This window comes from Sorex araneus, chromosome 4 (genome assembly GCF_027595985.1).
Source record: "Sorex araneus isolate mSorAra2 chromosome 4, mSorAra2.pri, whole genome shotgun sequence".
NCBI classification, from domain to species: domain Eukaryota; kingdom Metazoa; phylum Chordata; class Mammalia; order Eulipotyphla; family Soricidae; genus Sorex; species Sorex araneus.
In genome coordinates, this window is record NC_073305.1 from 193640901 (window position 1) to 193668704 (window position 27804).

Genomic DNA, 27804 nt, shown 5'->3' on the forward strand with positions numbered 1-27804 from the left:
TTCCGCCTCGGAGGAGCGACTTCCGGATCCGGTGGGTCAGTGCAGGGTCCGGATCGCAACGCTGCAGGGCCGGAGGGCGGCCGCGGATGCCGCCCGCGATGCTGGGTGGCGACTCTGGGGGCTCGGAGCGCGAGGCGGAGGGCGGTGGGGCGGCGGGACTGCCGGCGCCTCCTGCCATCGACTTCCCGGCCGAAGGTTCGGACCCGCAGTACGACGGTGAGAGACCCCGCGCATCCCCCTGGGTGTGGGTCGGGTCGGGGGTGCGGCTCCTCGTCTGTTCCTGCCGGGCATCGCGCTCTGCAGACCAGCCTCGCGGTTCACACGCGGACGCCCGGGGTTGGCGGCTGCTGCTGCTGCGGCTCCGGTGACGATGCGTCCGCTGAACCCTTCAGCCTGGGGCTCGAGCGGCGTCCAGTGGGTGGGTGTCTGCCTGGCGGGCTGGACCACCAGGCATTGACCCTCCGCAGCCTATCTGGTCTCCCGAGCGCCTCTAGGCGCTGTGCCTGAGGGCCGAGCCCGGAGACCCCTGAGAATCGCCTGGTGTGGCCCCCAGACCAACCGGAACAGACCACAAACAACATATGCAAGAAATGTCCTTGAGCACCAAGAGAGGGGCGCTTGGAACCTGGGCTCCAAACTGTTAGAAGTCGTTAGCATATAAATGGAAGTGGCGTAGGCTTTTGTGTTTTGTTTTACTTTGTTGTTTTTGCTTCTTTTTTGGGGGAGGGGGGTCACACCCGGCAATGCACAGGGGTTAGTCCTGGCTCTGCACTCAGGAATTATTCCTGGCGGTGCTCAGGGGACCATATGGGATGCTGGGAATGGAACCTGGTCAGCCGCCTGCAAGGCAAATGCCCCACCTGCTGTGTGCTATTGCTCCAGCCCCTTGCTTTGTTGTTTGATTTGGGGCCACACTCAGCTGTGCTCAGGGATAACTCTTGGTGGGCTGCAGGTTTTTAGTAGCTGAAATCGGATAATTGCAGAGAACACATTAAGGTGCAGTAGGAAACAGATTTTAACATGTAGCTGTGGGTTTAAAGGTGCAGACAGAACTGAAAAGACTTGAACTTTGTGTTTCTGGATTTTCATCCCTAACACTACCTCTAACCTGGGCATTGGAAACTTACACTCAGCGTTGTTCTTTCTCGGCCCCCTAGAGTTCTCCAACTATGGAAAGAGATGACGGGCAAGGAAGATGGTATAGTTGCTAAGGTTGCTTGCAGCTGACTCAGGTCCAGTCCCTAGCACCCCATGTGATAACCCCCCCACCAATCCTCTCCAAGAGTGATCCCTGAACACAAAGTGAGGAGTAAATCCTGGGCCCAGCCAGGTGTGGCCCAAAAACCAGGAAAGCAGCGAGAAGCAGATGGGGTGTCAAGTGGGCCAGTTGTAATGATTTCTCAGTGAACAGATGGGTCCTTCCCGTTAGGTGTGTATTTCAGACGCAGTATGATGTGTTATGCTGTCAGGGAATCCGCAGCTGTAAACACAAGCCAGTCTTTCCTGTGTCCGCGTGATAAGGTTCTCTGCAAGCTGGAGATTATTTTCTAAGGGAGTGATTGTAGATAAGTTTTTATTATGATTTTTTTTTTTTCCTTCTCTGGGCAGGGCATCAACCGAGGGCCATGCACATGCACCTGCTTTACACTTGGGCTCTGCCCCAGCCTGTTTCAAAACTGTTCCTGTAGCTATAGAGAATACTGTTGTGTGTCCACTCTTTTCTTCCTGAGTCCAGTGTTGGCTCTTTTCCTCCCGATTCCTGAGGTTCCAGACTCAATTTATCTTTTTATGAGGAATATAAGGACTGTGAAGAAGCTTCTTTTTTCAATAGATGTGAAGACAGGTTTTTTTTTTTTTTTCTTTTTGGGCCACACCTGGCAGTGCTCAGGAGTTACTTTTGGTCTGAACTCAGAAATTACTCCTCGTGGTGCTCAGGGGACCACACAGGATGCCGGTGACCAAACCCTGGTTGGCCGTGTGCAAGGCAAGTGCCCTTCCCACTGTACCATCACTCTTGCCCTTGTAAAGACAGTTTTATTTCTGCTACATTAAATATTTTATTATTTGTAAAGACAATTCTGTTTCCCATTCTTTTTCTGATTGTAGCTGTAATATAGATTTTAAAAATTGTGATCATAATAGAATAAACAGTGTAAAACCAGATTTTCTTTTTTTTTTTTTGAGAGAGGTGTATGATTCAGTGCTCACTTGCCTGGCATGCTGTAGGCCCTTCTGTCCCCTGGCACTGTGTGGCCATCTCAGTATTGCCAGGTACAGCCTGGGGAGCCCTGAGTGCCAGTGAACTGACGTCTCCCCTCACACAAATAAAAAACAGATCAGTGATTTCCTTCTTCTGGGGGGCTTTGGGCCACACGTGGCTGTGCTCTGGGGCTACCCCTCCCCTTACCCACCCACTGTACTTTTCTCTGCAGCCCAGTAATCTAGGTTTTATCTGATCAGAAATTGCAGTGCTGTAGGGGACTGAAGTGACAGTACAGTGGGTCGGGCACTTGCCTTGCACACAGCCACCCTGTGTTCAGTCCCCAGAATCCCATCTGGTTCTCCCGAGCACTGTCAGGAGCGCAGAGCCCCGAGTAACCTCTGAACATTGCTGGGTGTGGTCCATAAAACTAAAAAAACAAAACAAAACAAAACTAGTACTATAGTTATTTAAGGGCTGGAGCGATAGCACAGCGGCTAGGGCGTTTGCCTTGCACACGGCTGACCCGGGTTAGATTCCTCCGCCCCTCTCGGAAAGCCTGGCAAGCTACCGAGAGTATCCCGCCTGCACAGCAGAGCTTGGCAAGCTACCCGTGGTATATTCGATATGCCAAAAACAGTAACAAGAAGTCTCACAATGGAGACGTTACTGGTGCCCGCTCGAGCAAAATTGATGAGCAGTGGGATGACAGTGACAGTGACAGTAGTTATTTAAAACCTCTTATTAGTTATAAGTGATATTAAGCCTATTTGAATTATAATTAGGCTTAATTTTCTTATTAGCTTATTAAATGTTCTATATAACTTTTATTACCTTTCTCTTTTCTTCTTGTGTGGGGTGCACACACGTGTATTTGAGTTTCAGTTCAGTCTTGTCACTTCAGGGCATCTTTTTCTCTAAGTAGTCTCTACCCGGCCAAGGCCACCTTTCCTATTCTCTCTCTCCTGCACTCAGAATTGGCTTTTACGTGTGTGGGTGACTTCCGGCCACCTGTAGGCCATCGAGCAAATTGCAGTGGCCTGGGTTTGAAACCTCCGCTCTCCTGGGCTGCTGCACTGCATAGAGGAGTGGAACACTGGAGGTGACTTGCGCTGTGGCCACTGTTGCTGTGAGAGATTTCTGGAGGAGTGGACGGACAGCCAAGAAGCAGCTTGTCATGCTCCATTTTTGTTTTTTGTTCTTGTTTTTTGGGCCACACCTGGCAGTGTGCAGGACCTGCTCTTAACTCTGCACTCAGGGATCATCCTGGCAGGCTTGGCGGACCCTGTGGGATCTCGGGATTGAACCTGGTTGGCGATGTGCAGTGCCAGCACCCTCCCTACCGGAGCCACAGCACAGAACGTGGGCATCTCCCTCTGCCCACCTCTCTCTGCCTCAGCCGCCCTCTGCTCACTGGCTTGACTCTTGGCCCTATATTTTGTCCTTTCCTGATTCCTTTGCCTCCATCCTTCCAGTCTCACTGCTCCACTTCTGGCATCTCTGCTTGTTTGCCTGCATCCAGGATGCTCCTTGATTCACTCCCACAAGGGCTTTCATGATAAACTCCATCCCGTGGCTGTCTTGTTTCATTTTATCGCACCTTCCCAGTGGTGTTCCCTGGGCGCCCTGGGATTCTCAGCAGTTTCATGGCAGGGCCCAAGGAGGTGATGCAGCTTCGGCCCTGTGGGAACTGGGGCGGGGTAGGGGGAAGGTGCCCCAAGCTTCCAGGACCACACTTGGCCATGCTGGGACCTGCTTAGGGACCATGTCCTGCGGGAGTTGAACCCGGTCAGGTGCTTGCTAGGCCTGTACGCTTACTGCCATGCTATCTCCTGCTTTCTGTTTTGTTTTTCCCCCTAAACGTAAATGGTGTTTTTTTTTTTTTGGTTGTTGTTGTTGTTGTTGTTTTTGCTTTTTGGGTCACACCCAGCGATGCTCAGGAGTTACTCCTGGCTCTGCACTCAGGAATTACTCCTGGCGGTGCTCAGGGGACCATATGGGATGCTGAGAATCAAACTCAGGTCAGCTACATGCAAGGCAAACGCCCTACCCGCTGTGCTATCACTCTGGCCCCTGTAAATGGTGATTTATAAGATAGATTCCCACTATTTCCCGCTGTGGGTGGTACTGCCCTCCCGGGTGGGAGCCTGCGCGTTCTGTTTCTTCGTTTAAGGAAAGTCGATTTTCAGGGCAGTCCCGAGTGGTTTCTCTCAGCCTGTGTCCTCGGGTCTGGACGATGTCTTTCCTTCGCCGTCTTTAACTTGTCCTTTTTATCCCTTGCAGAGTCTGATGTTCCTGCGGAACTGCAGGTCCTGAAAGGGCCCCTCCAGCAGCCGACATTCCCCTTCGCTGTCGCAAACCAGCTCTTGCTGGTGTCTCTACTGGAGCACCTGAGCCACGTGCACGAGCCCAGCCCGCTGCGCTCCAGACAGGTGTTTAAATGTTAGTATGACAGCACAGAACTGTCAGACTGGATGGACCTGGGGAGTGGGGCTGGGACGACAGACGGTGGGTAAGGCTTATGCCTTGCATGTAGCTGACCTGGGTTTAATCCCCGGCATCCCAAATGGTCCCCTGAGCCCATCAGGAGTGATCCCTGAGCACAGAGGCAGGAGTCAGCTCTGAGCACTGCCAGGTGTGGCTCCAAAACAACAAAACAAAAACCCAAAATGACCTGCGGGTGTGCCCCCTACTTGCCTGAGGGTGGGAGAAGCAGTGTTAGGTAGACAGGGATGCAGATATCAATAGTTTACGCCTTATAGTAATATCAGTAATATGTAAAGTGTATCTTAATATTTCCCTCTGGGTCATATTTCGGGAGAATGCTCCACCCTGGGGCCCTAAAGACTCATGACAGTGAAGTTGTGTGTTGCGATGAAGAGACGGTAGTTCTGACCAGGCCCTCGATCAGACGTGCTGCGGTGCGGGTAGGTCCGGGTTCCGGGAGTGCGTTGCAGCCACTCGTCCTGGGACTGAACTGGTTTTCAGTGGGTGGATTCGGAAGCACTGGGTTCTGCCCTTGCTCCCGAGTTTTACCACGCAGCTCGTTCCTGACACTGTCTCCTGGCCAATGGCTCCAGCCACTTACCTTGTTTCAGAGCCGCTGCCCGGCTCCCCAGGCTCCGCCTACCTCTGCCCGACGGGTCTGTGAATCGTTTCTGCCCAGGCTGGACAGTTTGCTCAGCCAAACAGCCTAGGGCTGGACTCGGGCTGGACTAGGGCTGGACTTGTGCTGGCCGGCGTGAGGAGACGCAAGGCTGGAGGCGGACAGCCAAATGAGGGGATCCTGGAGGCATCGAGAAGGGGAGTGCAGGAGCTTCGGGCCCAAGCCGTGGGCCCGAATGGTAAAAGCCCTGTATGGTAGGGATTTGGAGAGCCACACCCAGTGGTGCCCGGGGCTGCTCCTGGTGGTGCTATGGGTACCATGCAGCGCTGGGGACTGGACTGGGGTTGTCGCATGCGAAGCTCGGGCCTCTGACCCCGTGCTAGCTCGCCAGCCCCTAAATAAAAGTTTCTGATGTGATTCTGTTGGTTGATAAATCAAATTGGGAAGTTTCCAGCAGGGAGAGACTCTCTGCTCTTCTGTGTTCTTTGAATGAGTAAAAGCAAGCATCTTCTTGAAAATTCTTTTTCCCCAGGGTCTTGGGTGGTGGTGGGGGTGGCCTTCCCTGGGGGTGTCTGTATTGGCATCTCCCACCAGCTCCTGCTGTACTGAGATGCCACGTACGGCACACGGATTCCCTCAGGGTTCAGTTCTGGGGCCGCTTTATTTTCTCATTGTTGTCAGCCAAGCATGATGGACGTTTGGGCGTAGGGAATCAAGAGACAACTGTGAGTACTATTAATTAATTATTGCCACACCCAGGGCTTACACGTGACTCCACACTCAGGGATCACTCCTGAAGTGCTTGGGGCCTATACGGCACCATATGGACGTCTGGGATTGAACCTGGTTGGCCGCATGCAAGGCGAGCAAGTGCCTTATTTGCTGTACTCTGGAACTTTTCTTTCTTATTTTTAATTCATTAATTTTACTTGTTTATTTGTTTTGAGGACAAACCCAACAATGCTCTGGGATTATTCCTGGCTGTTTGCTCAGGGATCACTCTTGGCAGTGCTTGGGACCCCTATGGGATGCCAGGGATCGAACCCAGGTTTGCCACATGCCAGGCAAGCTCCCTCCCCTCGGCACTATTTCTCTGGCCCTCGCCTTTTTTAGACCAGAGCCCAGTGCTTTTCTCAGTATGCTGGGAGACTCGGGCCTGCCGCGCCTGCGCCGGGCCGAGAGCTGAGCCTGTCCTTCCCTTTGGTGACGCTGTCCTGCCCTGGAACACGCACTCGGGCGTGGCTTGTGCTGGACACTCCCTGAGCTAGCATTCCCCTTTGTGCTTTCAGGAAGCAGCTGTGCCGGGACCTGGCTAACCGTGTGTTTCCCTTCTCCCTAGTGTTGTGTCAGACCTTCATCAAGATGGGGCTGCTGTCACCTTTCACCTGCAGTGACGAGTTCAGTTCCCTGAGGCTGCACCATAACCAGGCCATCACGCACTTGATGCACTCGGCGAGGGAACGCGTGCGCCAGGTCAGTGGAGGGGACGGCGCCTGTTCCATCCCTGAGGGTCCCCTGAGCACGGTCAGGAGTGATCCCTGAGCTCCACTGGGGTGTGGTCCCACGCCCCAAATGTGATTTGTGTGTGACCAAAAAAATTTTAATCTCAGGAGGATTGTACTTTAAGGCGTGGAATCCTCTGTTTTGTGAGCTCTTGTGGACTCACGAGCTGGGGATCTTGTGGAGGCTCTGGGGTGCCACCGTCACGGGGCTCAGCTTCTGGTGCCATTCAGGCAGGAATTCTACAGAGAGCCTGGGAGACCCACGGAGGGTGTGGATTTTGGGGGTGACGGAGGGTGTTGCTGAAGAGTGCCCAGCAGAAGCTGCAGCGGTGGAGGCATTGCGGGGGGTGCCCAGGGAATGGTCCGTCTGTGGGTTTGGGACACGGCGGCAGCCCCCGGTGTGGGAGAGTAGAGAGGTGCAGTGTAGGCACAAACCAGGTTCTCTTGAGACCCTCTTTTTTTGTTGTTCTGCGTTTTTTTAAAATTTTTTCTTTTTGGGTCACACTGATGATGCTGGGGTTACTCCTGTCTCTGTGCTCAGGACTTACTCCTGCTGGGGCTAGGGGCACCATACGGGATGCTGACAATCCAGCTTAGGTCAGCTGCGTGTGAGGCAAGTGCCTTCCCTGCTATACTATGGCTGTGGCCCCCAGTTTTAAGGTGTTTTCCTCTGAGTAATGTGGGAAGCATCATAGGCTTTTGAGTAGAGGAGCCCCAGAATCTGACTGACGTTTTCTCCCCGTCTGCTGCACTGATAGTAGGCTGAGGGCGCCACGGGCAGGGACGAGGAGTCAGCTGCAGGCACGAGGAAGGGCTCAGAGCGGGGAGCAGTAGCGACAAGAAAAGGTTAATTTCTTCAGATATTTGATGGTGAAGGCAAAGTATATTCTTGGCTTATTAAGCTTTGTCAGTGAATAGCAAGAAGCCATCTTTGTTTGTTTTTGGGGATCATACCCAGGTTATTCCTGGCTCTGCGTTCAGAAACTTCTCCTGGCGGGGTTCAGCCACCATATGGGGTGCTGGGGTTTGAATCTGGGTTGGCTGAGTGCAAGGCAAGAGCCCTCCCTACCTGCTGTACCATCGCTCTGACTCCTGAGGCAGTTTTTTTCATTAGTGAGGTCTTGATTAAGGGAGAAATTATTTAATTCAAGTTCTTTCTAATTTATTTATTTTTTGGCTTTTGGGCCACACCCAGTGATGCTCAGGGGTTACTCCTAGTAGGACTTGGGGACTGTACAGAGTGCTGGGGATCAAGCCCAGATTGGTCGCAAGCAAGGTAAACTCCCTACGATCTTCCAGCTCATTTTCTTAATTTTTAAAAAAAATTTAGGACTATTAATGTGATACTATATTATAAGATTGCTAATTCCATAGCAATTTTAAAATGCTTTTTAAAAATTTTCTCATTCTAGGATCCTTGTGAGGATAATTATATCCAGAAGACCAGGTATGTATGTATGTATTTAATACTCTTTTTTGGTTTTGTTTCTGGGCTACACCTGATGGTCTTCAGGGTTTATCCTCGCTCTGTGCTCAGGGATCATTCCTGGTGGGCTTGGGGATCAGCTGGAGATTGAACCCGGGTCAGCCCTGTGCAAGACAAAAACGCCTTCCCTGCTGTGGCTGTACTGTTGCTCTGGCCCCTTAAATACTTTTTTGATTTTATAGAGTAAATTCTCCAAAAGATTAAAGGCCAGGGTGTGGCTCAAAGATTTGAGCTCTTGCTTTGCATGTAGAAGGTGTGATCTCTGGCATTGCATGGTCCCCTGAGCACTGCTGGGAGCACCTGTGAAGCACTGAGGCAGGAGAGGCCCCTGAGCACCTCCAGGTGTTGTCCAACGACCCCCACCTCCCCCCCAAGAAAGATAGCAGGATTAAAAGTTAATTATTAGTCAGTTAAAAACAAACAACAACAACTAACTGATGTAGCCTGGGCCTGGGGCTCGAGCTCCAAGCGCAGAGTGCCGCTTCGTACCCTGGAAGCCAGGGTTTGCTTTCTCATACCACTCAGGCCACCGAACACTGCCAGGGATGGCTCAAAATCTAAACAAACAGAAATAACAAAAAACCATGTAGTGTGAATTTTTTTCTTCTTCTTGGTTTTGGGACATGCCCAGTGGTGCTTAGAGGTTGGGGGTACAGTGTGGTCCCTGGGCCTGAACTGGGGCTCCAGCATTTAAAGCCTGTGCTCCGGCCCACTGCCAGGCTAAGTTTTCAAAGTTGAAAGTGTTGGGTTGGGATGTGCTCAGTGGCAGAGTGAAGGGTCGTGTGTGTTAAGCCTTGGGTTGGTCCCCCTTCACTCCCCTTCTCCCCCCAAGAAAAAGGTAACTGAAAATGAAAAAGTATGTTCTCAGAAGTTAATCATTACGTAAAGGCTTACTCTTCTCTCCTTTCCATTCTCCGTAATCCCTCGCCCTCCTTCATTCTTTTTGGATTCTGTAAACTGTGCCCTTAATACTGATACTTAACTCTTTGGGAGAACGGGGCTGAATTTTGGCTGTATTTAGAAAATGCAAGTTTAAAATCTTGTCTGGGTCATGATGGAGTCTTAGTAAATTAACGCTGGGCTTAGCTTCTCTTAGTCCCCTTGAAGATTTTGAGGCTTGCTGCTTTAAGGCTGGTCATCATTTCTATGTGAAACCCCAAGTGCTGGTAAGTTATTTAAGATTAGCTCACGACCCTTGCCTATGTGTTCATTCCATCCTGAGTGTCCTCACAAGTGAGGATTTCCATTCTCGAACTGGGGAGTTCATTTCCAGTCATCCTTTCCTTAACACAGCCTTGGGGTAAGTTAGTGCAGGCAGGCTCGTGACACAGTCACCCCTCACCCTCTTTTCCTCGTATGTGTCCCACGTCCCTCCCCAGGGTTCCTGAAGTTGCGGATACTGTGCACACGTGTCCAGTCGAGTGTGTGAGTAGGGCGTGGAAAGGGATTGACGCATCAGCAGCACAGGAGAGGAACATTAACCCTGGACGGATGTTCAGACGATTGTGGTTTCCAGCTCTGGACTGTCGCACTGGGGGAACTCTTTTCCCACCCTGAGTAGGATCTGACCTGAGGAAGCCGACACGAGGGAGAGGGAGTCCCCTCCTAGTGGCAGTGAGCTTGAACAGTCTTAGGGCATTTTGATGGCTTTGTGTCTCATTTTCAGATCCAGGGAAGTTGCGCTGGAAGCCCAGACCTCCCGGTACTTGAATGAGTTTGAAGAAGTTGCCATCTTAGGGAAAGGTGGCTATGGACGCGTGTACAAGGTGGGTGCCCTCATGTACCTTTTGAGGTGCTGCTGCTCTTCAGACAGACCTTTGGAGTTTTGTTGCTAGGCTAATGGGAAATTTGCTGGAAGTCCTGTTGACTGACCTTTGTCCCAGTTTGTCACTTCCAGGAAGGTGAGCAGATCGAAAGGGTTTGGTTTTGGGACCACAGCCGTGAGTGTCCCAGCATTCTCCTGTGTGCACATCGAGACCTCTCCCTGGCTCCTGAAGTTTTTCTTATCCACTTTAGGCTTAGGTGGTTCTGGCAGCTTTACAGTCTTGTTCTGTAGTTAACTTGTATTTAAAATGTGTTGTTAGGAGTCAGAGCGACAGTACAAAGGTTAAGGCATTTACCTTGCACACAGCTGACCTAGGCTTCATCCTCAGCACCCCATAGGGTCCCCCAGCCCTGCCAGGAGTAATCCCTGAGCGCAGAGCCAAGAGTAAGTCCTGAGCACTGCGTGAGACCCTCCCAATCCCCCAAAAATAAGGGGGCTAGAGTGACAGCACAGCAGGTAGTGCGTTTGCCTTGCCCGCGGCTGACCCGGGTTCGATTCCTAGCATCCCATATGGTCTCCTGAGCACCGCCAGGAGTAATTCCTGAGTGCAGAGCCAGGAGTGACCCCTGTGCATCGCTGGGTGTGACCCAAAAAGAAAAAAAAACAAAATATACGTGTTGCCAACAAGTTGTAGTATTGTCCTTTTTTTTTTTTTTTTTTGGTAGTATTTTCTTTTGACAAACTCTTAGTCCTTTTAGAATGTTCCCGATTTTCAGCCCTCTTACAGCTTCTCAGTGTCGAACTCTTCCTAGATTTGAAAGGCTTCCAGTCTGGTCATCATGACCGACTTCCCTGGATAGGGCAGGCAGGATTCGTGTCTTCATCTTGGTTTAGCCTTTTTGGCTGGTTCCATTAGCTCAGAGGAGAACAGTTATCTTTATTCTGTTGAACTTTAATGACACAGGTTTTCTTTCACATTTTAGGTCCGGAATAAATTAGATGGTCAGTATTATGCAATCAAAAAAATCCTGATTAAGGGTGCAACAAAAACAGATTGTATGAAGGTATGATGTTTAAATTATAGTCTCTGTTGTGAATAATTGCAGTTTTGGTACCTTTATCAAAGAGTAATATTTGTATATGGGAATATTGGTAAATTGGTGATGTGGATTGCCAGCTTGGTAAGACTGGGTCATAGTATCATAAGTGTGGATGGTCACATTGTATTGGACTTAGGTTTTTTGGTCTGTTTTTGGGTCACACCCAGTGGTGCTCAGGACTTACTCCTGGCAGTGCTCAGGGGACGATATGGGGTGCTGGGAATCAAACCTTACTGTTGTACCTGTTTGGTGTCACACCTAGCAGTGCTCAGGGCTTACTTCCGACTGGACACTTAGGGATCACCCCTGGCAGGTCTCCCGAGACCATGTGTGGTGCCAGGGATAGAATCTGGATTGGCCACATGCAGGGCAGGCACCTTATCCACTGTACTATTGCTCTGACCCTGACTTATTTTTTGTTTTATTTTGTTGTTTTTGTTTTTGTTTTGGGGTCACCCCTGGTGGTGCTTAGGGCTTACTCGTAGGCTCTGTGCTCATGAATTGCTTCTTGCATTCAAGGACTCAGAAGGGGCACAAGACAAATGCTCTACTTGCTCCAAGCCAGACTTATTTTTTAATTAAAAAAATATATATATACATATATATATATATTTTGTTTTTTGGGCCACACCCAGCGATGCTCAGGGCTTACTTCTGGCTCTGCACTAAGGAATTCTCCTGGCAGTGCTCAAGGGACCATATGGGATGCCGGGATGAACCTGGGTCAGCTGTGTGCAAGGCAAGTGCCCTCCCCCCGTACTGTAGCTCTGGCCACCAAGGAAATAAAATTTTTAAGCACATAATAAATGCCTAGTAAAGCGTGTTCTAAAGGACAGAATTCCTGTTTTGGATCATAGCTGCCTCCTCCTGTCCTGCTATGTGATCCTAGGCAAATGACTTCATCCTCAAAGCCTTTTCTGGCTTCTGTTTTTGAAATGTGGTGACAGTGGTTTATAATGACCCAGGAGAATAGGGTTTACCTGGGAATATTGGACACGAACAATAAAAAACACATGTCCTGGGGCTGGAGTGATAGTACAGTGGGAAGGCCGCTTGCCTTGAAAACAGCCAACCTGGGCTCAATCCTGGCATCCCATAGGGTCCCCAAAGCACTGCCAAGTGAGCACAGAGCCAGGAGTAAGCCCAGAACACCAGGAGGCTTGTGGGTCTCCTTCTCCCCAAAATAGGTATTTTTACTATATAAAAATATTATATGTCATTTTTTTTATAAATCAAAGTGTTTTTTTTTTTTAACCGACTAACCATGAAATACAATTACAAAGTTGTTCATGGCTGGGTTTCAGTCATACAACGTTCCAACACCCATCCCTTCAGCATGCACATTTCCCACCACCAGTGTCCCATTTCCCTCCCACCGGCCCCTCCCCAGCTATTTCTGAAGTTGCTGTAACATTAGCATTTGTCTCACAAAAATATTCACGTTGATTAGATTCCTAAGTTTTTGCAGTGATTCCTTTGCTCTGGAGCGAGCAGCTGTCTGGTCCGCGGGTGAGCGGGTGTCCGGGGCAGGCAGAACCAAGTCGTTTCCTCTGTAGGTTCTGCGGGAAGTGAAGGTGCTGGCGGGGCTGCAGCACCCCAACGTCGTGGGCTACCACACCGCCTGGATCGAGCACGTGCACGTGGCCCACAGGCACGGTGAGTGTCATCTGGGAGGGGACCACCAGTGACATGGGGCACTCGGTGCTGGGGTCGGAACCCAGAGTCTCACTTGGGTGAGACACGTGCTCTAGCCTCAAGCCACATCCCAGCTCCAGTTTTCCGTTTTTGCTTTGTTTGATTTTTAAAGTTATTATTATTTTTTTTCCCACTCAGTAGTGCTCAGGTTTTACTCGTGGGTCTGAGCTCAGGAATTACCTCTCTGGCAGTGCTTCGGGGACCATATGGGATGCTGGGGGTTGAACCATGGTCGTTTGCATGCAGGGCAAATGCAAATGACTTACCTGTTATATTATAGTTCTGGCCCTGACTTTTCATTTGTATATGCTTCAAAGAAAGACAGTTGGTTTTGGGGCGGGGAGCCTCTACACCTGGCGGTACTCAGGGCTTACTCCTGGCTCTGAGCTCAGGAATAACTCGTGGTGGGCTCAGAGGACCTTATCAGGTGCCAGGGACTGAACCCAGCAGGTCCATGTGCGAGGAAGGTGCCCTCCTTATACTATTGCTCTGGCCCAGGAAGACAATTCTGTGAAAATTGTATGTGAGTTTGATCCCTGGCATTGTAAAAACTAAAAGGTCAAGAGAAATGACAGGAAATCCTGTTTCCGTGGTAGCAAGCAAAGCCCAAAGCCAGAGGCCCCGTCCCTGCTGTCTTCCAGAGCAGCCTCAGCACAGCCAGTGGTGGCAGCTGAGTTCAGGGTCACTTGCCCAGCCGCGGGCAGTGACTCCGGGCTTCTCCCCAGAAAGTGGGGGATACCCCCTGGTAGAGACGTGCTCTCCCTGGTCCTAAGCTTGTCTTGATTTAGAACAGTATTTTGGGTGCGGTGTGTGTATTTTTGGTGGTGGAGGGGCCACACCTGGCTGTTGCTCAGGCTGACTCCTGGCTCTGTGCTCTGGGATCATGTGGAATGTTGGGGATTGATTGAACCCCGGCCCTCTGCGTGCAAGGCAAGCACCCTCCCTGCTGTACCTGCCCCAGCCTCTGTGCGCGTGTTTCTGCGGCCTGTGATTAGCTGAGGGAAGGCGCTGCTTGCACCAGACTTTTGATGCTCCTTCGTCCCGCAGACAAAACCTCCCTTCAGTTGCCATCCCTGGAAGTGATTTCGGAGCCGGACAATGGTCCTGCGTCACGGTGAGTACTTCCTCCCGCTTCCTCCCGCTTCCTCCCTTCTTCCCACTTCTTCCCGATTCTTCCTGCTTCCTCCCTTCCTCCCGCTTCCTCCTGCTTCCTCCCGCTTCCTCCCTTCCTCCCTTCCTTCCATTTCCTCCCACTTCCTCCCGCTTCCTGGTGCTTCCTCCACGCCACTGCCAGGGCACCCAGCTTGCTGTTGGCACTCCTGGTGACTGGATTTCCTCCTGCTTCTCACTGCGAGTGTTCCGTTCTTTGTCTTCTTCTGCTCTTCCCCTCAGTATTTTTTCCCATAGGGGCCACCACCAGCCATGCCAGGGGCCCTAAGGCCACCCCTGGTGATAAACGGCCTGGCTGGGTGCTCCTGACTTGGTGCTCAGTCCCTACAGTGAGTTCCCAGACTTGGCAGTGCTCAGGGAGCACCATACCACCTGTGTGGTTTTTGGAGTGCTCAGGGGCCCGTGAGGTACTGGGGGTGAAACCAGGGCCCTGTGCCCTCCCACCCAGCTTATCCCCCTAGCCTGACATGAGACCGGTTTCAACTGAGCCGTCAGTGTGACACTTGCGTGTGTGTGAGGGGCTGGCCGGGCCCCTCATGGTCACGTTCATGGTTCTGAAGTTCTTTTCTGTGATGAGAACATGGTCAAGATTCACTCCCAGTGGCTGCTCTTAGGGTTCCTCGCCTCCCGGCAGGGGCTTCATTTTTAGGGGGCCTGTGGTGTGTGTGCGTGTGTGTGTGGCTTTAGGGACTGTACCGGCAGTACTCAGGGACTGTCCCTGGCTCCGACGGGACTGAGCCTCGATGTTGTTTAGGGAATTGCAGTCCTGTATGTGATGCTGGAGATGGAAGCAGGGCTCGAGCTGGGGGCACCGTGACCTGCGCTAGCTCACCCACCCATCAGTGCTGTTGATTAGCTCTGTGCGATGGTCCGTTTCTCCTCCCGTCCCTGCTCCCAGGAAGATTCATACAGTTCTGTGGGAACAAATGAAAAAATCAAGTTTGATTTGATTTGTTCCCCCCCACACACACACAATAATTCATTGTGTTACTGCAAGCCACAATGCTGACAGAGAGACAGAGACAGAGGGGGGTGGGGGGAGAAAGAGAAAGTGAAAGGAAGTGAAAGTGAGAAAGTGAAAGAGAAAGTGCCTGCCTTAGAGGTAGGCAAGGGTGGGGGGGTGATGGGAGGGAACCGCTTTGTAAGGGTCTAAATAAATAAAGACTGGTAAAGTAAAAAAAGAAGAAGAATTCACTGTCTTCTTTGAAGGGGTGGAGGAGTGGGGGTGTTTGGGCTACCCAGTGATGTTTAGGGAACTGAGTTATGCCAGGGCTTGAACCCAGGACTCTGACTCACAGCACGCACCCTGGCTCTGCTGAGTGTTTATACTCTTGTTCCATATTACTTGGGCTTGGGTTTCTTGGTTTTGTTTTTTGGGGGCACACACCCAGGTTGCTCCTGGCTCTGAATTCAGGAATCACTCCTTGCAGTGTTGGGGGATCATTGGGGTGCTGGGGATTGAACCCGGGTTGGCTGTGTGCAAGGCAAGTGCCCTCCCTGCTGGACTATGGCTCCACCCTATTTCATTCAAATTTCCTTTAGGGAGGGCGGAAGTAGCAGCGGCTCCTCCATTATCTTCGCGGAAGCCCCTTCGGAACAGGAGCAGCCCGTTGCTGACTCGTCGCCTGCGAGTCTGAGTCACAGGCTTGTGAACTACGTCCCCCATGTGGTCCCGAGAGAGCACTGTGAGTCCTCTCCGGAGCTTCCTGACAGTGACCTGTCCTCCGGCTCCATGGACAAGCAGCGACTGCCCGTCCCACTTGGCTCTGACCTGGAGGACGATCTCACGTCCGCTTCTACAGAGGAGTCCTCGGAAGAGAACTTCGGCCTGCTGGGGCAGACAGAGGTGAGTTGGTGGAGGAGGGAGGGAGCTGGGGCAACCCCCCCTCCCGCCCCCGCTCCGGTGCCCCAGCACCGTCTCCTCCAGTCCCGTCTGTGTGTGCTCTTCAGCGGGGAGCTCCGTCTACTTCTATTGTATGATAACCCAGAGCTGTAATAATATATCTCCGCATTAGCATGTTCCTTCTGTATTTGGGCGGTGACGTTGGGTTGCCAGGTCAGTTCTCAGGATAGACTTGTTGCTGACGCTGATTTGCGAGGGACCTCCATGGACAGGCATCATTGGCATTTAAAGAAGCACTTAAGCGGGAACGGAGCTATAGCACAGCGGGTAGGGCGTTTGCCTTGTACTCGGCCAACCTGGGTTCTATTCCCAGCATCCCATATGGTCTCCCAAGCACCGTCAGGAGTAATTTCTGAGTGCAGAGCCAGGAGTAACCTCAGAGCATCGCTGGGTGTGACCCAAAAAGAAGGGAAAAAAAAAAAAGCACTAGAGCGGGTCAGGCACTTATCTTGTGTGTGTCCAACTGGGTGTTGGCCAAAAGCCAAAACCAAACCAAAACAAAAAAAGCAGCACTTGACACTTAAGGGTTGGGGAGATGGTTCTGGGGAGATGGTTCACAGGGCTGGGCCCTGCTCCCTGGCTCGACAGGCGTCCGAGTAGCCTTGAGCTTTGCGGGGGTGGCCCTCCCAGAGCAGAGCAGAGGCGCTTCCCGGCTCTCCACAATCCTGTGTTCTCTATTTCACACATGTCAAATTCTCCTCTGAATCGTGGGAAGCAGCACCTCCTGCATGAAGCATGAAGTGAACAGGTCCTGAGCGCAAAGAAAGGTCACTCGCAGGCCTTGGACTTGGAGCCCTTTTATTGCTTCCTGTTCGGAGCATTTTCCTCGGCTCTTATGTGAATGGCGACTGAGCATAATCTTTGCTTAGCTTTTCCTGAGCAAGGCATTAGTCCTGTGTGGTGCTAAAGCATGTGCACATCTGGGGTACACACAGGAGCGGAACCCCCAGGCCACTCCGATTCCTCAGATGGTGTTTGTGTAGTGCGTGGACCCATCCCTCATGTCACCTGGGCAGCTGCCCCAGACCCCTGCCCATGTGGGTCACACGTGCCTTCCTTGTCTGTCTTTCTCTCTTTCGGGGCGGTTGTCTGAGTGAGTGATGGCGCCCTATGTGTCCCCAGGTGCAGTACCGCCTGATGCTCCACATCCAGATGCAGCTGTGCGAGCGCTCACTGTGGGACTGGATCGTGGAGAGAAACGTGCGGGGCCGCGACTGCGTGGATGAAGCATCATGTAAGTACCCACAGCGCCTCTGCTCTCCGGCTGGGGTTACTGCCGGGGCCTTTGGGAAAAGCCTGTTTGTTAAACCAGAGACGTGCACACACCACGAGTGTCCCTGAACCAGGATCATTTCGAGTACAGAGCGAGGAGTGATCCCTGAGCACAGAGCCAGGAGTAAGTCCTGAGCACAGAGATGGGCGTAAGCCCTGAGCACAGAGCCGGGAGTGAGCCTGAGCACAGAGCCAGGAGTCAGCCCTGAGCACAGAGCCAGGAGTCAGCCCTGAGCACTGCTGGGTTTGACCCAAAACCAAAACAACAAAATCACCAAGAAGGGATAGGGATATGGTGGAGAACTTGACAAATGTGACCTCCGTGGTGGTGAAGGCCATGGCCGCAGTGACGGTTCACGTGGACAGTGTGTGTCCTGGAGGAGAGAGGAGAGCGGGCACTGTCTCCCATGGTTCCTCGTTCCCCAGCCTGTCACTTCAGCTTGCTGGTGGGAAAAGCTGGCCTAGTACATCGGGTCGGGCGCTTGCCTTGCACGTGGCTGATCTGGGTCCATTCCCGGCATTCGTGTGGTCCCTGATCACTGCCAGGGGGAACGCTTGAGTGTTATTGTGTGTGGTCCAAACGCCAAAAAAAAAAAAAAAAAAAAAGAAGAGAAGAAAAACAGGCCTGTCTGGGGAGACATTCTGAAAAGTACCTGACCCCTGCTTCTCGACACTGTCAAGGTGGCCATCCTAAGCAGGATGAATCTGAGAGATTGTCACACACCAGAGCCGCCTCCGGAGCCACGACAGCTCGATGTAGTCTGGTAGCCTGGATGGAATCGTGGAACGGAAGCGGGACTGTAGGTAATGGCTGTAGGGACATTGGCCAGTGTCCGATGCCGAGGCTTCTCCCTGATGCACGGTGTCACTCACAGGATGATCTGGACCACCCTACCAGTATTTTTCTTCTCCCATTTTTGTTTTTTTGGCCACAGCCAGCAGTGCTCAGGGATCACTCCTGGTGGTGCTTGGGGGTCCATATGTGGTGTTGGGGATTTAACTGGGGTCAGCAGTGTGCAAGGCAAGGAAGCTCCTTACCCGTTGTATACCCATTGTACTATCTCTCCCCCTCTCATTTTGTTTGTAAGTCTAACACTTTTTTTTTTTCTTTTTTCTTTTTGCATTTTGGGTCACACCCAAAAACCTTGTGCTTTTTGCGATGCACAGGGGTTACTCCTGACTCTGCACTCAGGAATTGCCCCTGGCGGTGCTCAGGGGACCATATGGGATGCTGGGAATTGAACCTGGGTCGGCCACGTGCAAGGCAAACGCCCTACTCTGTGCTGTCACTCCAGCCCCAAATCTAACAGTTCTAAGAAACTCCGCCTTAGGCCGGAGAGTGCAGGGTTGTTGGGAGTACTGTAGGTATTTCCAAAGAGCCTTCGCTATCTAGATGTTAGTGTTGGGAGTGAAATTGTTAAATAAAAGTGCTTTTTTGCTTCAAGGTCCCTATGTGATGGCCAGCGTTGCAACAAAAATTTTTCAGGAATTGGTAGAAGGTGTATTTTACATCCACAGCATGGGGATCGTACACAGAGACCTGAAGGTAAGCCAGTGGGCGCCTGTCGGGAGCCTGGGCCTCTGGGCCTGGTGGGGGTCACTGAGAAACGGAGTCTGTGCATGTTTGCTGCCTGTTAATTTTCTTGCGAGGAGCCCATTATTGTTACTTTTATGTAAGTTGTCTTCCTGTGTATCCTAAACATGAAGGTTGAGTATGAAAGTATCAGTCTAGGTGCTGGAAGGATAGTACAGTGGGTAGGGTACTTGCCTTGCAGGCAGCTGACCTGGGTTCAGTTCCTGGCACCACATATGGTCCCCTGAACTCTGCCAGGAGTGATTCCTGAGCGCAGAGCCAGGACCAAGTCCTGAACACCACTGGGTGTGGCCCCCAAACAAAAACTAAAAAGTAACAGTCTTTGGGCACTGGGAAATCCTCTGTGGAGCACTAATGTCAGGTAGAAAGATGCTGACCGCACGTCCTTCATGATGCTCCGTATACTGAGTGCTGACAAAATGCCTACTTACTTCTTGGTTTGGGGCCCATACCCTGCTCAGGGCTTACTCCTGACTCTGCTCTGGTTATTACTTCTGGCAGGGCTCAGGGGACCATACAGGGTGCTGGGGATTGAATCCGGTCAGCCACATGCAAGGCAAGAGTCTAAACCCTCCACCCCCTTCTGCACTGTACTGGCTCTCTTGTCCTTTTTAGCTGTTTTTATTGGTTTTGCAGGGGCCACACCCAGCTATACTCAGGCCTTATTCCTGGCTCTGTGCTCAGGAGTCACTCCTGGGAGTACTGGGGGTGGGGGTATATGTGTTTCTGGGGTCAGACTTGGCTGCGTGCAGGACTTGCACCTTGCCTGCTTCGCTACCCACTGTCTCTCCAGCCCCTGTGCTATTGTTAAACTTGTCAAGGACAGGGTAGAGCTCAGTGGAGAGGGCTTGACTTGGCCTTAGTTAGGCCCTGGCTTTAATCCCTGGCCCGGCAAAAAAACAAAACAAAAAACAAGACAACAAAACATCTAGCTAAAGGAAGGTCTTTAATGACTTTCAATCTTTATCTACCAAAAATAATCAGGAAGAGAAATACTTCTTGGATATGTTTTAGTCTGCGTGCTTTTGGGGCAAAAATTAAGTCACAGAAAATGTGGGGCTGGAGAGAGAATACAGTGGGTGGGGCTTTGGTTTAATCCCTGGCACCCCACCCCATTTGATCCCCTGAGCGTCACCAGTGATCCCCGAGTGCAAAGCCAGGAGTAAGCCCTGAGCACCACTGGGTGTGGCCAAAGATACAGACAGACAAAAAATGACATAAAATGCATTTCAGGGAAACAAAGGTTGATTATGCAAATCAGGATGGGGGCGGTTTGAAAAGGTGTTTAAAACTACCGAGTTTAGGTATTTGGGATGTGCAGGGTGATGGGCTGAGTCTGCTCTGGGTTTTGGAGTGAGAACGAGTGATGTGAAGCCCCATTGCGCTCTGATCGGGGAGGCCCCGTTTCAGGGGGTAGCTGCGTCCTGGCGGCCAGCCACAGCCAGCCACATCGTCCCCGGGAGAAGCTCCTTCAGCCGTTGTTTCTGCTTCTCCCCGCCTGCGCTCCGGAGGCTCCTCTGACAGATGTCCTCCAGGGACGCGGGCTCCCGAGATTCCCTCATCAGCGTTTCCCGCAGGAGCTGGAACTCGGGCAGCAGGAGCCCCGCGGGCAGCGTGCCCTGGGCATTGGTCAGCTGCAGCGGGTGGGTGTGCTGGAGCAGGCGGCCCAGGAGCGGCCTGTCTCTGATGTTGGAGCCGCGCTCCAGGTACTTGTAGACGGGTGACTCCCCGCGCCGTGTCAGGGTGTTGACAGAAGCCCCCGATTCCAGCAGGAGATCAATCACCGCCTTCCTGCCACCCCAACATGCTGCGTGCATGGCTGCCCGGCCCTCGTGGTCCTGGGCATTGACCCTGGCCCCGTGCGCCAGCAGCAGCCTGATGCAGCCGAGCCCCGCTGCCAGCAGGCGACCTGCCTTGCTGGAGGCCACGCACACGGCCAGCTGCAGGGCCGCGCTCCCCGTGGCTGACATGGCCTGGTTCACGTCGGCCCCGCACGCGATGAGCGTCTCCATCATCCCCTGGTTGAGGCTGTTCGCGGCCACGTGCAGGGGGGTCATGCTGGACGAGTCGGTGGCGTTTACCCGGGCCCCCCTTTGGGCCAACATGGTGAGGACTGGACAGGTCCCATAGGTGACGGCCAGGTGTAGTGGCGAGTGGCGGCTGCCACTGTCCACACGAGCGTTCACTCGGGCCCCATGTTCGCACAGAATTTGGAGACACGCCAGAGCGCTCTGCTGGGCCTGTGCCGGGGCCCTTTGGCGGTGCCTCCCTGGCTTTGCCCACATGGGGGAAGCGAGTGGCCAGTGCAGGAGCACGCGGTGAAGCGCGGTCAGTCCTTGCGTGTCCCTGGAATAGGAATTGTGCTGATCATCGCTCGGCTCACGGTGGGGAAGGCCCAGAGGCAGCAGCCTCCTGTGCCCCCATGCTGCAGGGAGCTGCACCCAGAACCCGAGGAGAGGCTTCCAGACACATCTCCCTGCGGCCGGGATCCCAGAGTCGCTGCTGGGTGCCTCCCAGAGACCCCAGTGTGGTAGGTGGCCGCCGCCACGCTGGGCCTTGGTTACTCTGCAGTGCAGCCCCTCCCGGGGAGTGGCGCCAAGTGAGCACCTGGGCCATGAGGGGGCTGGCGAGGGCAGGCACCCCAAATCAGTTCCCAGTGGCTTTTCACTAGTTCCTGGACCTTTCACCTGTGTGTGACGTCAGGGAAACCACGTGTCCTTCCGGCTCGGCCCCAGCTCTGCGCCGCTAAAGTCTCTGAAACTCGCTTTTCCCATCCCTTCGCCTTGGCCAGGCCCAAGAAATGTGCTGAGGACCCTGACTGCCGACCCGGCCTAGGGACCTGTGGGTGACCCCTGCCTTTGTGTGTGAAGGCCCCCAGGGGCTCGTGACCCTGCCCATGCCCCCTGACCCCCGTCGGTTGCACAGCCTGCAGCCAGATTCTGGGGAGTGTTCTAGAGTTTCCAGCCCAAGGATGGCGCGTGGCGGAGAGCGAGGACAGAGGACCCCTGAGGAGGACGGGCTGACTGAGGGAGGGTCCGGCTGAGAGACCAAGGGGGCACCTGGAAAGCAGGGGGGTGGCCTGGGAGATGGTGGGAGGCGAGGTTGGCCAGGCGTGCTCTGGGGAGTGTGAATTTGGGGTGCAGGGCACTGGCCAGGCTCTCAGCAGATCAGGCCGTGGCCTGCCCCCTGGACGGATGTGGGAGTGGAGGAGCCCAAGAGGGCGGCTGTGGAGGGGCTCACCTGGTTTCGGGGTCAGCCCCGTGCTCCAGCAGACAGAGCAAGCTCTGGGCCCGGTGGTGCTCGGCGGCCAGGTGGATGGGTGCAACGGACTGCATCTGCCTCACGGGAAAAGGCAGTGCATTAGGGGCCGGGCTTGCTCCCTGGGCCACAGTGCAGGGTGTCCCCCAAGGCTGCCCATGTCCTGCCCCTGCCTGCTGCCTGCCTCACTCTCCTGAATCCGTGAATTCAGGTAAAGTCTGTCGCTCCCACATGCAAGTGTCACAGAGCCACAGAAATAGCTGAAAGCTTTGGAAGCTGAGTGCTGGATCCTGGAGAAAGAAAATGGGTCCAGCAGATCTAGCACTGGCCTTATGTGGGTCCCCCGTGCGCCCCCCACCCCCCCAGTTCAGGCTGGGCACCATATGCCAGGAGTGCTCAGTCATCCTGACCTCTGCTGGACGTGGCCCAAGCTGCCCCCCCAAGCCCCTCAAATTGCTGGTTCCTCAGCCGTAAGGTGAGAGGTGATTGCCGTGAAGCCGCTCTTCCTTAAATGGACCCACTATGTGAGGGTTTTATGGGGCTTCTTTGTGGAGGGGTTGGGGAAGGGAAGTGTGAGTGGGTGATCCATGTGTTTGGGGGGTTGTGATTCAAGGGAGCAAATCCAGGGCCTTAAGCATAAAAGACACATCTAGGATTGAGCCCTTTTCCTGGCCCAGTTTTGTGTTTCTTTTTCGGGTTTTGGGCCTGCTCCTTTTTGGGTTTGGGGCCCTCCCGGATGCATATGGGGAACCTCACCTCCTGTCCTGTTTCTCTGGCCCCAGCTTTGTTTCTTCACTTGCCCAGTCCTAGAAGGGCCAGAAAAACCCGAGTGTCTCTCTCCCCCCCACCCCCCCACTTGATTTTAGGCTGTGCCACGTGTCGTCTGCTTAGCAGAGTATTTACGTGGAGCCCGTGAGCCTGAGTCCCCCGTGCTGGCTGGGCAGCAGGGTGCTTCGCTCTGGCGAGTGGAGGGCAGCAGGAGGCGGACACGCTCCAGTAGTGAGGGTCTGGGGGAGCGCTGTGGGGGTACCTGGTTGAGTGGTGACCTGTAGCGGGAGAAGCCAGCCAGCATGGCGAGGGGCTGGTCCACAGGGTGGCTCTGCAGCAGCGCGTAGATGGCCACTCGGTCCTCGAGCAGGATGGCCTCGGAGAGCTCTAGCCCCACGGGCACCCCTCCCGCTGCCCGGCTGCCCCTCTGGGGTGCGTTGCCCATTGGTGTAGCTGCAGTGGAGGTGGCTCGGCATCAAGGCCCACCTTGGGAGTCTCTGGGGCACTTGGTTCACTTCTCAAAAGATTCTAGAATTGTGGGGGCTGGTATCCTGGAGTTGAGTTCTTTGTGTGTGTGTGGGGGGATGAGTGTGAGGGAGCCACCCATGCCCGGTGATGCTCAGGGGTTACTCCTGGCTCTGCACTCAGGAATCACTCCTGGTGGTGCTCAGGGGAGCATGCGTGATGCTGGGGGTTGAACTCAGGCCAGCCACATGCAAGGAAAGTGCCCCTCCCGCACTATATACTGTGGCTCAGGCCCCCAAAAAAGACGATACTTTTTAGGACTTGCTACTCAAGTTAAAAACAGAACATGGGGGTCTGGATAGCTAGTTTAGTGGGTAAGGAAGTTGCCTTGAATGTAGCAACTTGGGTTACATCCCTGGTACCACATATGGTCCGGAGTACTGCCAGGACTGGGTGTGGCCCAAAACCCAAAACAAAGAACCCACCAGGAGTAAGCCCAGAGCACGGCTGGGTATGAGCCCCAAACCAAAAAAAATATGCATAAATCGACTTCTTGTGTATGTGGTTTTTGGGCTACACCCAGCGGTGCTCAGGGACGGGAATGCTGAGCTACACTCAGTGTTGCTCGGGGACGCTGTGGGGTGCTGGGGTGGAATCCAGTTGGTTGTGGCTAGGCAAGCTCCCTCCCGCCGTATTGGTTTTCTGGCCTTTATTTTTGGCTTCTGAGGAAGTGACTTGCTCCTGGGTTGAGAATTGCTGCCCCTGACAGGCTTTTACGGTTCATTTTACGAACACTGAGGAGTTGACGTCTTCTGATTACAGCCCAGGAACATTTTCCTTCATGGCCCTGATCAGCAAGTGAAAATCGGAGACTTCGGTCTGGCGTGCAGGGACCTCATCCAGAGGCCCTCGGACTGGCCCAGCACGCACGGGAAGAGTGAGTGGGTGCTCCCGGGGGCCACAGCTGAACCCCGATGGGGGGGGGGCAGGCCATCTGGTGCTGAGCGCTGCAGAGCCGCTCAGAGTCAGTGTCCCCACGATGTCACCGAGAGCGCCACCCCATGACACGCTGACTCTGGGTTGCAGGAATGCCAGCTCATACGTCCAGAGTGGGCACTTGTCTCTACGCTTCACCCGAACAGTTGGAAGGGTCCGAGTACGATGCCAAGGTAGGGCTTGTTGCCTTTTTGTTTCGGGCCACACCCTGCAGCTGTAAGGGACTCTCTGACTCTGCTCAGGGCTCACTCCCAGTGGTGCTCGGGACCCTGTCTGCCTCGAGGAACCACAGGCAGTGCCAGGATGGAGCCAGGCTGTGCTGCTCGAAGGCAGACACCCAAATTCCCGCACGTGCTCTCTGGCCCCAGGACCTGTTCCCAACGGGTGGGACCATGACTGTGGGAACGGGTGTCCTGGACGCACCTTTTGGCATTTGAAGTGGGATGGTTACACTTTGGCTGCCTCACTCAGGCCATTGTGCGTCTGCCTCGACGGGGACCCGCTGCTGTGACCCCCTGTTCTGTGGGGACTCTGCATTGCCTTAGAAGCCTACTGGGGTTGGGGGCGGCACCCTGGGACAGGGCCCTTGTCCCCGCTTGGCTCCCCACCAAATGACCATCCTCTCGGCCCTCTGGGCAGGGGTGAGGGGACCTCCATCGCTGGTCTACTCCTCACTGGCCGCTGCCCTTCCTGCAGTCAGACATGTACAGCCTGGGCGTCATCCTGCTGGAGCTCTTCCAGCCCTTTGGGACAGAGATGGAGCGGGCACAGGTCCTGACAGGAGTGAGGGCCGGGCAGCTCCCCGAATCCCTCAGCAGACGGTGCCCCGTGCAAGCCAAATGCATCCAGCAACTGACCCAGAAGATCTCCTCCCAGCGACCGTCGGCCGCCCAGCTGCTGCAGAGCGAGCTCTTCCAGACTCCCGCCAATGTATGTAACTCCTCACTGGGCCTGGTTGGGGTCCCCGGGTGGCTGCTGGGGTCCCAGTGTAGGAAGAACAATTGAGCTAAGACAGAAGCATCTGGAAATAGGTGGTGGCGGTACTCTGGGTTTTGTTGGCCCCGGGAGCAAGATGGCCTCGCCATGGTGCTCTGAGAGCATCTCCCAGGCCGGCTCGTCCCACCCATCCGAGGGTTTCTCGTTTCCTTCCTGCTCTGCCCTGTTGCCTCTGACACTTCATGACCATAGCCTACTTGAGAGACGTATGTCCTGGGTAAAGCCTGCAGTCACCTTGAGAGCAGACCCTGGGCAGCTGGGCTGTTGAGGGACTAGAAGGCTGGGGGCCCCGGCCTGGTGCAGCCCACCCTGCTCTTTCCCTGTCCCCACTGCGCCCGCTGCTCCCCGGGAACACAGCACACAGCTCTTCTGTCCCACTGAGATGCTGACCAGTGATGTTAAACCCGGAGATTGCTGCCTGCTCCCTCCCCTTCCTGTGAAGTCCGGGAATGCGCAGGGTTCACAGCCGTTCCACAGGGGCACGCCACAAAGGGTTCAGTCCCCCAGACCCCCCAGAAGGGATCCCTGAGCACATGGCAGGTATGGCCCAACTTTCCCCACTCCTCATCACTGTCTCCCCCCTGCCCCCAACCCCACCAAAAAAATAAAAAGTTCTCAAGGGCCAGGGAAGAGGCTTAGTGCCAGGTTCAGTCTCCGGCACCACAGGGTCGCCTGCACACTGCTCGGTGGGGCCTCAGAAACAAGGAAAATAGAATTAAAAACTTGTAAGAACTTGAGAAGCTATTGCTAGCTGCAAGGCATGATGGCTGTAACCTGACGCCGACACGGCCCTGTGAGGAAGTCTGGGAGTCTGAGGCACAGCCTCTGTGCTTCAGATGCTGCCAAACGCCCGAGTGTTTCTAACCTGAAGCTGCTCATTGGGGTCCCTTTTTTTTTTTTATGCTCGGGGGATACTCCTGGCTCTGCACTCAGGAATTACTCCTGGTTGTTCTCAGGGAATCATGAGTGCCTTAGTCGGCTGTGTGCATGTTCTATGGCTCTGAGCCAGAGCCCCTCCTCCTGGCCATCTCCTTCCTTCCTGGTGAGGGGCTGGGGCCATCTCCCACCTCCCCTCTCAGGGCTGTGTCCCCAGCCTCGTGGCAGTGCAGTCAACCCCTGTCCGTTGTTTCTCAGACTCTTGTAGCCTTTGATTTCTGCTGCAGCACTGCTTCATTGCCTTCTGGGCTCCATCTTCGCTGGTTAGTGACAGCTCAAATGTCCTTTTAGGGGGCTGGGGGGTTTTTTGGGGGCCACTACCAGCTATTCTTGGGAGACCCTGTGGGATTCAGGGGATCGAACCCGGGTCGGCTGCATGCAAGGCAAGCACTTTCCCGCTGTCCTATGTCTCTGGCCCCAAGAGTCCTTTTAAAAAAGCACTGGGTGGGCATGCCCTCGGGACACTGGACACAGGCAGGACACAGCCACACATCGTGTTTCAGCCAGTAGGTGCCACAGGCGTTGATGGGAGCAGTGTGGCTGCCAGAGCCTTGGGTGTGTGGGCTCCAGATACCAAGTTGTGTGGCATCAGTCCCCCTGGGGGTCCTGGTGCTTATTTATATCCAGGTCTGGGGGTCTGCCCCAAATCCTGAGAACTAGAAGCCGTCTTAACGCAGCTTCTGACCTGCTCTTCACAGGTTAATCTGGCCCTCCAGATGAAGATCCTAGAGCAGGAAAAAGAAATCGAAGAATTAAAGAAGCAGCTGAGTGTTCTTTCCCGGGACAGAGGTGGCCAGGACGGCCTGACCGCTGGGGAAGTACCCATCTCGCCGTAACGGGCCTTGCCACCTCGGAATAATGGACTCCAAATAGAAAATGGCAATGGTCCGAGCCATAGGACAGTGGGGAGGACATTTGCCTTACACAAGGCCTACCTGGGTTCAATCCCTGGCATCCCCTGTGGTCCCCCAAGCCTGGCAGGAGTATCCCTGAGCGCTGCTGGGGGTAGCCCGAAAACAGTAAGAAAATTGTCTGAGTAACTGTGTTCTGCTAGCGTCTGCTTTGGCTGCTGTGAAAAGTGTAAGTCTGTGTCTATTAAAAATCTACGGAGTTACCCTTTGTGCCACGCCGTGCGCTCTGGACCGAGGCCGCAGGAGGCCCTTTCTGCTGGCCTCCCTCCCCACTCCCCGCAGCACTGTCAGGCCCCCCACCAGCCTCTGAGACAAAGCCTTTAGTCTCAGGCTCACCTCCTTCTCAACACTTTGTGCTGACCACTAGGTCCATCTCTACAAGGCTCTGCAGAGAGCCGTGTCCCCCAGTCACCGCCCCACGCCCAGGCCTGCATGCTGGCCATTAAATTTTGACAGCTGCTGGGGGAGTGGCCAGAGAATCTGGCGGCTCCGGCTGCAGACAGGCTCAGAACCCAGGCTGCTTCTCTTGCCTCCAACTCAGAGCGGCTCCAGAGCCAGTTCCCCACCGTGCCCTCCAGCTGGGGCCGGAGCAGCTTCTGCCTGTGTGCTCCCCTATCCCTGCTGCTTCCCCCCCACTCATCCTTCCCCGGAGGCAGCCGTGGGCCAGTGCTGGCATCCTCC

The 27804-nt window shown here is 53.9% G+C and overlaps 2 protein-coding genes across 2 annotated transcripts; one reads left to right on the forward strand and one right to left on the reverse strand.

Annotated features, from left to right (window-relative positions):
• EIF2AK1 (eukaryotic translation initiation factor 2 alpha kinase 1) lies at nucleotides 1-27326 on the forward strand. The gene is made up of 15 exons (XM_055135334.1): nucleotides 1-216; nucleotides 4484-4642; nucleotides 6646-6779; nucleotides 8221-8255; nucleotides 9961-10060; nucleotides 11043-11123; nucleotides 12716-12815; nucleotides 13902-13968; nucleotides 15567-15870; nucleotides 17050-17161; nucleotides 18645-18745; nucleotides 24107-24221; nucleotides 24371-24453; nucleotides 24977-25210; nucleotides 26911-27326. The coding sequence occupies exons 1-15, from the start codon at nucleotides 87-89 to the stop codon at nucleotides 27046-27048; spliced, it is 1893 nt and encodes a 630-aa protein (XP_054991309.1). The 5' UTR covers nucleotides 1-86; the 3' UTR covers nucleotides 27049-27326.
• Nucleotides 19556-24100, reverse strand: ANKRD61 (ankyrin repeat domain 61). The gene is made up of 3 exons (XM_055135348.1): nucleotides 23082-24100; nucleotides 22034-22128; nucleotides 19556-21139 (listed from the first exon to the last, which is right to left on the reverse strand). Exons 1-3 carry the CDS (start codon nucleotides 23262-23264, stop codon nucleotides 20200-20202), a joined length of 1218 nt encoding a protein of 405 aa, XP_054991323.1. The 5' UTR covers nucleotides 23265-24100; the 3' UTR covers nucleotides 19556-20199.
• Nucleotides 27327-27804: the final 478 nt, after the last annotated feature.